The sequence below is a fragment of the Schistocerca piceifrons genome, chromosome 7, assembly GCF_021461385.2.
Source record: "Schistocerca piceifrons isolate TAMUIC-IGC-003096 chromosome 7, iqSchPice1.1, whole genome shotgun sequence".
Lineage (NCBI taxonomy): Eukaryota > Metazoa > Arthropoda > Insecta > Orthoptera > Acrididae > Schistocerca > Schistocerca piceifrons.
In genome coordinates, this window is record NC_060144.1 from 101398846 (window position 1) to 101411152 (window position 12307).

Here is a 12307-nt window from a genome sequence, read left to right on the forward strand (position 1 = left end):
TTGACTACCGAACTGGCCTCATTATCTGTTGTGTAGTAATAGTGCCCTAATCAGAACGAGCTTAAAATTGCTTGAAGGTGGTTCAACAGGTGATGTCGGCAATTTGCTGTGGGCACTCGTTCGATGTCCAGGCGTCCTTCCACCGTTATCTCCGGTAAGAGAAGCGCGGATGAATAAAAGGAGCGCTGCGGGTGAGCAGGAGTCACGTCCTCCGCCACACATGAAGGCCGCCGCTGTCCTGCTCGTGGCCGCCGCGCTCCTCTGGGCCTGCGCCGATGCTCAGCAGGCAGAAGGCTCGGAGACGGACTTCTGGCACGTGGCCGAGGAGGCCGCACACGGCTTGGAAGATGCGGGCCGCGAGGTGGCGCACGAGTTCGGCCTGCTGCGGATAGGAAAGTCGGCTATGGGGGCAGGTAGGCCTACTGTAGCCACACTGTAGTGTCGCGTACAGTGAGGGCATCTATACGTGGAATGATTCTGTAAAAGGCAGTACCGTTTACACTTTGGGTGGGCTCGGGCTTTCCCACTGTTCTACACACTTTTCGGCCTACAGCTGTATCCTCGACTTTGTCCAGTTTATTAATATAACAGATGTCACATAAACACATATACTTCCAAACTTATGTTAATAATTCACATTGCGGAGCTTTTACTACCTCAAAGAATCTTCAGAAACATAATGTTTAAAGGAATGTCGTGGATTATTAACTGGTTGAATTACCTGTGTAATCTTGCCACATTTCAAAATGAGACTGCTACTACGGTGGTAATTCGAAAGGATTTTGTCTGTGAAATGCGTCGACAAAGACAATATTATCATATTTTCATTTACATATGATATTTTACATGTATGAAGTTGGTATGAACCACATGTTTAATAATATGTAGGGTAAAAGACAGGAAATCTGCAGGTCACATTCGTCGAGAATGGAAGTTCGTATTGTTTTTAATATATAACATAGAACCTTACATCAAAAGGTTCACATCTTCTCACTATATGCCATTCTAGAAGTGTGAATTTATGATACTAGATGGGCTTAAATAAGTAGAATAAATCTATTCAATTTCTTATAGATTCATCTTGTAGACTGACTGCATTGAGGAATAAATAAATGAGACTTTTTTCCCACAACATATTAAGGGAAATAGATCTTCACTATCAACATACTTCTGCAACCATATGAATACAGACACGATTCATTGTTCATAACTCTGAAACTTCCTTTCAAATCCTACACCGGCCGCTGTGACCGAGCGGTTCTAGGCTCTTCAGCCCGGAGCCGCGCTGCTGCTACAGTTGCAGTTTCAAATCCTGCCTCGGGCATGGATCTGTGTTAGGTCCTTAGGTTAGGTTTAAGTAGTTCTAAGTCTACGGGACTCAGCGCCTCAGAGGTGCTTAGAGCCATTTGAGCCCTCAAATCCTACGCAATATCGTTATTGTATATAAGTTTTTGAGTTCGGTTTGGTTTAATGGAATGTATGAGTCTGGTGACATATCATCTAACTTTCGGAAAAATACCATCCACTCGGAATGTATGTGTCTGCCGACGTACCATCTCACTTTCGGAAAAATACCATTCACATGATTCCAAAGAATGAAAGAGCAGACATGTACGAGAATTATCGCACAATGAGATAAACAAATCATGCATCCAAGTTGCTCACAAGAAAAATTTACAGAGGAATGGAAAAAAAATTGAGGATGTGTCGCATGACAATCAGCTTCGCCTTAGGAAACGTAAAGGAACCAGAGAGGCAATTCTGACGTTGCGATAGATAATGGAAGCAAGACTAAAAGAAAATCAAGACATGTTTGTCGGCCAGGAATAAGCGTTCGACAATATAAAATGGAGCAAGATGTTCGAAATTCTGACAAAAGTAGGAGTAAGCTATTGGGAGAGACGGGAAATATACAATGTTTACAAGAGGCATAAGGAAATAATAATAGCGGACGACCGAGAACGAAGTGTTCGGATTAAAATGGGTATAAGACAGGGATGTCGTCTTTCATCCTTACTGTTCAATCTGTACATTGAAGAAATAATGATGGAAATAAAAGAAAGGTTGACGAGTGCAATGAATATTCAAGGTGAAAAGATATCAGTGATATGATTCGCTGAGAACTCTGGTATTCTGAGTGAAAGTGAATAAGAATTACGTGATCTGCTGGACGGAACGAACAATATAATGAGTGTAGAATATGGACTGAGAGTAAATCGTAGAAAGACGAAAGTAAGAGAAGTAGCATATTGAGAACAGTAGCATAATGATAAAAGTAGATGAAGTTGAGGAATTCTACTGCCTAGGCAACAAAATAACAAATGACGGACGGAGCAAGGAGGACATCAAAAGATCAAAAGCAAAATAGCACTGGCAAGAAGGGCGTTCCTGGCCAAGACAAGTCAACTAGTATCAAACATAGGCCTTAATTTGAGGATGAAATTTCTGAGAGTGTACGTTTGGAGGACAGCACTGCATGGTAGTAAAAACGGACTGTAGGAAAACTGGAACAGAATGGAATAGAAGCATTTGAGATGTAGTGCTACAGACGAATGTCGAAAATTAGATGGACTGATGAGGATTAAAGAGGTTCTTCGCAGAAACGGTGAGGAAACGATTATATGGAAAACACTGAGAAGGAGAAGGGACATGATGATAGGACATATGTTAAGACACCAGCGAATGACGTCCATGGAACTAGAGGGTGCTGTAGAAGGCAAAACTGTAGGGGAAAGACAGAGATTGGAATACATCCAGCAAAGGTTGCTAGCGCTACTCTAAGGGGAAGAGGTTGGCAGAGGAAAGGAATTCGTGGCGGGATGCATCAAACCAGTCAGTAAACTGATGACTCAAAAAAAATACTGATGTGCATATATTACTTACATATAGGTTAAAAATGCAATTCTGAATAGCGTATTCTCGTCTTAAATACGTAAAGCATTACTACAAAAAAACATACAGTATACAGATTTCAGTATAGTATATAGACTTCAGTAGGCGCAGGAATATTCCACAAATCACTACTGCAAGCAGCGACAAACCGCCAATACATTGTGTCCAGCATATGCAGAAATCTGTAGGTATGTCTGTTCATTGACCTGCAGGACCACAATAGGAACCTGCTCAAGTGGCTGAAAATGTTAAAAAGGAGTACGCACCTTGGGCATGGTTGTACCCTGCAATGTTGCGAATATTGTGCACCTCTAGACTCAGCAAGTTACTGCCAACAGAATCAAAACAAGGTATAAAGAAATACCTCCTGAGTATCATCTGATGGTCGATGACCGCCATAGATGGAACCTCTCAGTATTAATGTGTAACACATGGGCGCCACTGAACAGAGTCCTTGCGGGTGTTACATTTTAGTCTGGCAGTATATGTTGTATACAAAGTACAAAGAGGGAAGAGTAAATGGCTAATTACAAATGAAGTAACGGAATGAAATGCAAGAATTAATGATTCATATTGAGTGTATGTGGGTATGCAAATGTTTTTATTCTTTGTGAATCCTGTTTGGAATGTATCACGCAGAGTGTGTGTGTGTGTGTGTGTGTGTGTGTGTGTGTGTGTGTGTGTGTGTGTGCAAGAGGATGTGAATGCACACATAAAATATTTATTCAGTTAATAGACATAGATGTTTATCTATACTGCATAGTATATCTCGTGATTATTCTTGGTTTTGATACAGGGACTTGAAATACGTCATTAGCGAGAGTATGCACTGACAAAATTAGATTTCGTAAAATGAAAGAATGTGGGAAATATACATTTCAATGTAATGTTCAGAGGATTAATTTTAATGAATGTGAATGCGAAATCATATGTTAACCTAAAAGTAATGAGACTGAAAGTAAATGATAGACAGTTAAAATCTCCATAACGATTTTTATTGTTGTCCATAAAATCCCCAAGTGGTACTGTCACATTCAGTTTGTATGTATTTGGATTTCTCTGCCGATAGGTATAGTCTGACTGAGAAGCCACTGAAAGAACAATCTTAAATACCAGGTACTAGAAACATTCCCATGGCATGAGTGTTGTGCTAAATGTTGTGATTTCACTTAACACATTGTACAATGTAAGGAAACGTTAAGAGAGCCTCCCCTCAGTCCGTTGTTATACATTACTGTTGTGATAAAATTCGCTTTTAACATATTTTGTCTTCTGGGCATTAGTAAAATGTAAACATGTCATTATCACTCAACATTTTTCGAAACAAGACAACCTTGACTACCGAAAGGGCCTCATTATCTGTTGTGTAGTAACAGTGCGCTAATCACAACGAGCTTAAAATTGCTTGACGTAGTTGCACAGGAGATATGGGCAAATTGCTGACGGCACTCGTTCGATGTCCAGGCGTCCTACCGCCGTTATCTGCGATAAGAGAAGCGAGGGTGTATAAAAGGAGCGCCGCAGGTGCGCAGGAGTCAGGTCCTCCGCCAGACATGAAGGCCGCCGCTGTCCTGCTCGTGGCCGTCGCACTCCTCTGGGCCTGCGCCGATGCTCAGCTGGCAGAAGGCCCGGAGGCGGGATTCCTGCACGTGGCCGAGGAGGCCGAACACGACTTGGAAGATGCGGGCCGCGAGGCGGAGCACGATGCCGTCCTGTTGCGGGCACCAACTGGAGACACACCATCTGACTTTCTGAAAAATATCATCCACACAATACCGAAGTCTGCAAGAATCAGCTAAACAGCGAATCATCTAAACAGCTCATGTTTCCAAGTTGCTGACAAGAAAAATTTACAGAAGAATGGAAATGAAAATTGAGGATGTGTTAGATGACGATCAGTTTGGCTTTAGGAAAGGTAAAGTTACCAGAGAGGTAATTCTGACGTTGCGGTAGATAATGGAAGCAAGACTAAAGCAAAATCAACACACGTTTGTCGACCAGGAAGAAGCGTTCGACAATATAAAGTCGAGCAAGATTTTCGAAATTCTGAGGGAGAGATGGGTAGTATACAATATGTACAAGAGGCAAGAAGGAATAACAAGAGCGGTCGACCAAGAACGAAGTGCTCGGATAAAGAAGGGTGTAAGACAGGAATGTAGTCTTTCGCCCCTATTGTTGAATCTGTACATTGAAGAAGCAATGACGGAAATAAAAGGAATGTTCACGAGTGTAATTGAAATTCATGGTGACAAGATATCAATGATACGATTCGCTGATAACATAGCTCTCCTGAGTGGAAGTGAAGAAGAATGACATGATCTGCTGAATGGAATGAATACTCTAATGAGTACAGAATATGGATTGAGAGTAATTCGAAGAAAGACGAAAGTAATGACAAGTAACAGAAAGGGGAACAGCGAGAAACTTAACATCAGGAGTGACGGGCACGAAGTAGATGAAATTAAGCAATCCTACTACCTAGGCAACAAAATAACCAATGACTGTCGGAGCAAGGACATCAAAAGCCGACTAGCACTGGCGAAAAGGTCATTCCTGGCCAAGAGAAGTCTACTACTATCACACATAGATTTTAATGTGAGGAAGTTATCTCTAAGAATGTACGTTAGGAGCACAGCACTGTAAGGCCGTGAGACATGGACTGTTGCAAACCGGAACCGACGAAATTCGAAGCATTTGAGATGTGGTGCTATAAACGAACGTTCAAAATTAGGTGGACTGAAAGGTGAGGAATGAGGAGTGTCCCCGCAGAATCAGAGGAAAGGAATATGTGGAAAACATTGACAAGGAGGAGGGACAGTATGTTAGGGCATCTGTTAAGACATTAGGGAATGACTTCAATGGTACTAGAGGGAGCAGTTGAAGGCAAAAACTGTAGAGGATTACAGAGATTGGAATTCAGCCAGCAAATAATTGAGGAAGTAGGTTGCAAGTGCTACTCTGAGATGAAGATGTTGGCACAGGAGAGGAATTCGTGGCGGGCTGCATCACCCCAGTCAGAAAACTGATGACAAAAAAAACAATAATAAGCTGATGTGCATGTATTAGTTACATACACCTTACAAATGCAATTCCGAATAGCGTATGCCACTTATTTTTCTCATAAATACGAGGAGGCTTATGTAAAGCATAATACCACAATAAAACATACAGTATGCAGACTTCAACAGTGATCAAAGACAACAATTGTTTATTATAAACAGTCCTACTGCCAGTTCATTCACTAACTTGGATAGCAGGGACGAATGCAATGAGCAGAACGTGGCAGAGGGGGGCGGGGAAATGGAGCCGTATAGTTAAACGTTTAACAACAACCATGGTACAACTCTTTATGAATTAAATATATATTTTGATGTTTAATCCACTCCAAGTGGAAAACGAATGCAGAAGACAAGTCAAGTGTGGGTCAAGTGACATTTCATTTGCAATTCGTCTTATGCAAAGGAGCACGGTGTAGCTCAAAACACGTTTGAAGGAACTACAACCGACACTGCTGTTCAAATACAAGGCAATTAGGTTTAATCACTGATTCAGGCACAACTTCACCAGCATCTACTTATTGTAGATGCTTCAGGAACTCGGGTGGGAGTCTCTGGAGGGAAGGAGGCGTTCATTTCGTGAATCGCTACTGAGGAAATTTAGAGAACCAGCATTTGAGGCTGACTGCAGTACAGTTTTACTGCCTCCAACTTATATTTCGCGCAAAGACCACAAGAGAGATTAGGGCTCGTACAGAGGCATATAGGCAGTCATTTCTCCCCCGTTCTGTTTGGGAGTGGAACAGGGAGAGAAGATGCTAGTTGTGGTACGAGGTATCCTCCGCCACACACCGTATGTTGGATTGCGGAGTATGTATGTAGATTTAGATGTAGATGTGTTGTAGAAACAAAAGTTGACATAATCGTGGTCATCTTGGTAAGTGCACTATATTCAGGGTGAGTCACCTAACGTTACCGCTGGATATATTTCGTAAACCACATCAAATACTGACGAACCGATTCCACAGACCGAACGTGAGGAGAGGGGCTAGTGTAATTGGTTAATACAAACCATACAAAAATGCACGGAAGTATGTTTTTAAACACAAACCTACGTTTTTTTAATGTAACCACGTTAGTTTTGTTAGCACATCTGAACATATAAACAAATACGTAATCAGTGCCGTTTGTTGCATTGTAAAATGTTAATTACATCCGGAGATATTGAAACCTAAAGTTGACGCTTGAAACCTCCGACGTTCAGTTGCGTGTTGTAACAAAAACGGGCCACGGTCGGCGAGCAGCATCTGCAGGGGCATGTTTACGATGACGACCGTTTTTACGAGTGTGGCTGTAGTGCACTGTTGTGGTTTGGTCTAGCTGTCGCAGTGTCCGCATGTAGCGCTTGCTGCTATTGTTATTCTGCATTCGTCTCCGCACGCAGACCAACTGTAGTACACCGTGTTACCAGACGTCTGTGATAGTGTAGTGTTGCAGGAACTGTAACCATGGTGTATTCGAACTCTGAAAAGGCGGAAATGATACTCATCTATGACGAGTGTCGACGAAATGCAGCTGAAGCCTGCAGGGTGTATGCAGAACGGTACCCGGACAGAGAGCATCCAACGTGCCGCACACTGCGAAACATCTACCGCCAACTGTATGCAACAGGTATGGTCGTAGCACGCAAACGGGTGCGTAACAGGCCCGTCACAGGAGAAGCGGGTGCAGTTGGTGTGTTAGCTGCTGTTGCCATGAACCCACACATGAGTACACGGGACATTGCGAGAGACGGTGGACTGGGTCAAAGTAGTGTCATGGGCATACTGCATCGTCACCGCTTTCACCCGTTTCATGTGTCGCTACATCAGCAATTACATGGTGATGACTTTAATCATCGAGTGCAATTCTGTCAATGGGCATTAACAGAGAATGCGTTGCAGTTCTACCTGTTCACCGATGAAGCGGGTTTCACAAACCACGGGGCAGTGAATCTATGGAACATGCATTACTGGTCCGTGGACAATCCTCGCTGGCTCAGACAGGTAGAGCGACAGCGACCGTGGACTGTACATGTATGATGCGGAATCATTGGCGACCACCTCATTGGTCCTCACTTCATTGCAGAGGCCCAAACAGCTGCAACATACATCGCCTTTCTACAGAATGATCTGCCAACGTTGTTCGAAAATGTCCCACTGGAAACGCGTTGACGTATGTGGTATCAGCATGATGGTGCACCTGTACATTCCGCAATTAACACTAGGCTGACCCTTGACAGGATGTTCGACGGGCGTTTCATAGGACGTGGAGGACGCATAAATTGGCCAGCCCGTTCTCCTGATCTTACACCTCTGGACTTCTTTCTGTGGGGTACGTTAAAGGAGAATGTGTACCGTGATGTGCCTACAACCCCAGAGGATATGAAACAACGTATTGTGGCAGCCTGCGGCGACATTACACCAGATGTACTGCGGCGTGTACGACATTCATTACGCCAGAGATTGCAATTGTGTGCAGCAAATGATGGCCACCACATTGAACATCTATTGGCCTGACATGTCGGGACACACTCTATTCCATTCCGTAATTGAAAAAGGAAACCACGTGTGTACGTGTACCTCACCCCTCATGGTAATGTACATGTGTGTCAGTGAAAAAGACCAATGTGCTGTTCCAGTCTCTTCTGTACCTAAGGTCCATCACCGTTCCCTTTGAATCCCTACGTAATTCGGTGCTCTCCGATACACACGATCGAACAGCGGAGGAGTGGTACTCAAGCGTCTACTTTAGGTTACAATATCTCCGGATGTAATTAACATTTTACAATGCAACAAACGGCACTGATTACGTATTTGTTTATATGTTCAGATGTGCTAACAAAAGTAACGGATCCCTACGTAATTCGGTGCTCTCCGATACACACGATCGAACAGCGGAGGAGTGGTACTCAAGCGTCTACTTTAGGTTACAATATCTCCGGATGTAATTAACATTTTACAATGCAACAAACGGCACTGATTACGTATTTGTTTATATGTTCAGATGTGCTAACAAAACTAACGGAGTTCCATTTAAAAAAACGTAGGTTTGTGTTAAAAAACATACTTCCGTGCATTTTTTATGGTTTTTATTAACCAATTACGCTAGCCCCTCTCCTCACGTTCGGTCTGTGGAATCGATTCGTCAGTATTTGATGTGGTTTACGAAATACATCCAGCGGTAATGTTAGATGACTCACCCAGTATAGTCAATTAGGGGGCGATGGCAGTGTCGTCATTCGGATGCCGTATGGAAGGCCGTTGTCCGCTTTTTTTACTTTATAGCCGCTGCGTCTAAATCACGTAACTGCTCAGTCAGCGCCACGAGCCTGATTGTGCCACACAGAACCTGGAATCGAATCTGGGGTTCCCATACAGCAATCACACACGCTGTGCACTGAGTTACACAGGTGGACAACTTGAGTGTTGGGTTAAGCACGTATTTCATCTCGCGGTACCAAGAGTCACTTGGCGAACATCAAAGTTCGATGGTTATCTCCAGTTTTTTCGATACTGTCCTTGGTGTAAGCTTTAAGACTTATGTGTAACAATGAACTGCGCGTGTGAAACCGTTTGAATCGCTAATTTCTAAGAGGTGATAACTCGCGATTTTCATTGTTATTCAGGGAAAAAAAAATTCCACACCATTTATTTAATAATTTAATGGTAAATTTCTGTCTTTCATGAGGAGCAATTCATTTTCTGGTCTCTGTAAGGCTAACATTGCCTTGTTTGAAAAATGTTTGCAGCTGGAATGGTGACTTTTGTCATCAGGACTTACCTGTATAGCAATAAATGAGGAAGCAAAAATATTCCAAGGCTCTAATCTGAATTCGAAAGCATCGTTGATGCGAGCTCGCAGTTCTGGCACGTTTCTTGGTAGAGGAGCTTTAAACACTGAATCGAATCTTTCACATAACCCCACAGAAAGAAATCGCATGGGGTTAAGTCCCTGCTTGCTTTATTCGTCGACTTCCGCGGGCTACGCATGAAACTTGCCCGCACCCGTTCAACCGTTTCTTCGCTCACTGCAGGCCGACCCGTTGATTTCCCCTTACAGAGGCATCCAGAAGCTTTAAACTGCGCTTACCATCGCCGAATGGAGTTAACAGTTGGTGGATCTTTGTTGAACTTCGTCCTGAAGTGTCGTTGCACTGTTATGACTGACTGATGTGAGTGCGTTTCAAGCGCGACATACGCTTTCTCGGCTCCTGTCGCCATTTTGTCTCACTGCGCTCTCGAGCGCTCTGGCGGCAGAAACCTGAAGTGTGGCTTCAGCCGAACAAAACTTTATGAGTTTTTCTACGTATCTGTAGCGTGTCGTGACCATATGTCAATGAATGAAGCTACAGTGAATTTATGAAATCGCTTCAATCATTTATAATAGCCCTGTATTTCAATAGTTTCTCAACAACATATTTCTTGTTCTTGTTTGTGGGGTCTTTCCTATCATATGCTTTCGTTCGCGCATTTGCAACTTTCTTATCACGACACCAAAGTCGTGGTCGCGTTGTAGATAAGTGCGCCCTCTAACGAGGAAATAGTGTAGATTTTTTCAGAACTGGTGCTGTCTGTTAAGATCAGTAACATTCATTGCGATTTTGACATCGGCATGCATCGCTGAACAAGTAGATCCCTGTTATGTTTTTCGGGACAAAGTCCACAACCTAATGGTATAGAAAGGTGCACATTTCATTATGACCTTTATTATCTTGGACTTCACAACAATAAAACATACCTTGTCTGATTTCATGTTCCGTATCTTGGAATTAAAAACCGACAACTGCCTTAGATAAAATGTTCTTGCGCTGACAAATGTGGAAGAGCGAGTTTCTGCAGATGATCAAACCCAAGGAGTCAACATTCTTTTTGTAATTTGGGCCAAATTTGTATTGAAGGGTAAAAACAAGGAGCCTATCTTTACGGACAAAACTTCTTTATTGTAGCTTACTTAAAGTCTTTAAAGTACAGAAAATATAGGAAAATTCAGCAGTAGAGCCCATTATAAAGGTACTTTCCTTTCGTGTTACAAGCGGCAAGACAAAGACGGAGTCCCACTTAAGTTCCAATCGCCTATGTCTGACTAACCCAAAGCGGACAAAACCTGGATTTGCAATTTCTGAAGAGTTATCACATTTTAGGAATAAGTGAATAATTTGTCTTAATAATTATAGATGTATTTATATGATATTGGTAGGAGAAAGAGAAAATTACATTAAATTCAGACGGGGAAAACAAAGCTAAATTGCTAAAACAGATATAACTTCAGTGTTCTGACTGTCAAGTAGATACTGTGCTGTAACACGAGGAGAGATTAATTTATATTTGAGACAGTTATTGTTAACTTTGCCGGCAGCCAAATCGAAAAATAATCAGATTGAACTAAAAATTTAATTTTGTTGTTTACAGGTGTTCGCCACGCTACCGGAGCTAAGGGAGGAGCCCGCACGGCTGCTGCCCACAACAGTTAAGCACAGCAGCTGAGGCAGCTGTAAACCACCAGCACGCTGCCTAGCGCTGCTGACACTGTTACATTAGATCTTGAGTACTTTTTGTTGTAACATATCCGTTTAGAGGAGATCCCCCAGGATGTAGAACATGTCAGTAAATAAAGCAACGCAATAAATATTTACAAGGAAAAACAGATTTGCTTATATACCTTGCACAAATTCGAAGTGAAATAGTCTTCACGGGTGTGGAATAAGTCTAAAAATCTTAAATATAATTTCAGTTGAGGAAGTAACAAACTTGTTCAAAACATGCTAACATCCAATATGCTGTGGTGGATATGATAATTATCAGGGTATTGTAGCCACGCATCATCAAACAGAAAAACCATTGTACAGCAGTTATTTACAATGATTACATTACTTCACTGAATTCGTACAGAATTGAGAGTGTACATAAAACCCGCATTATTTGATATTGTTAGTAACATATGTATATCAGTTGGTTCCGCTAAGAAATTCATCAATGGAGTATAAGGCGTTGACTACCAATAAAACCTTCAGGCTCCTCCTCAACTGAAATACTTAAACTTTTTGTATTTATTGGCAAGTTACTGAAGCTGTGTATTCCTGAGTATTGGCCACCTTTTTTTTACCAAGTAATTGACTTTAAATCTTGGTGAAATTTATTCTCATTTTTAATATGGATTCCATGAGCTGCGCTGCTGGTATGAAAAAGAGATATATTTTTAAAAATAGATTTCATTACGAAATAAATATACTGGCAAGCAATAGCTGGCACCCTAGTTACCTAAACAGGACTCGGCAAGACGTTCTTGAGTTCACATCACAGATAATTCTTATTACAAATTTTTGAACTTGGAAAAATTCAACGTGGCTTGATAAATTACACCAGAAAATTGCCCGATAT

The 12307-nt window shown here is 42.1% G+C and overlaps 1 protein-coding gene across 1 annotated transcript; it reads left to right on the top strand.

Moving 5' to 3' along the window:
* Positions 1-169: 169 nt before the first annotated feature.
* LOC124805478 lies at positions 170-11831 on the top strand. Its single transcript, XM_047266042.1, has 2 exons — positions 170-413; positions 11339-11831. Exons 1-2 carry the CDS (start codon positions 170-172, stop codon positions 11398-11400), a joined length of 306 nt encoding a protein of 101 aa, XP_047121998.1. The 3' UTR covers positions 11401-11831.
* Positions 11832-12307: the final 476 nt, after the last annotated feature.

What these genes read in the sequence shown, in the direction of transcription:
- LOC124805478 (XM_047266042.1), top strand. Translation starts at nt 170, where the DNA reads ATGAATAAAAGGAGCGCTGCGGGTGAGCAGGAGTCACGTCCTCCGCCA. An exon ending in AAAGTCGGCTATGGGGGCAG is followed by an intron (nt 414 to 11,338) that starts GTAGGCCTACTG and finishes TGTTGTTTACAG; the next exon opens with GTGTTCGCCACGCTACCGGA.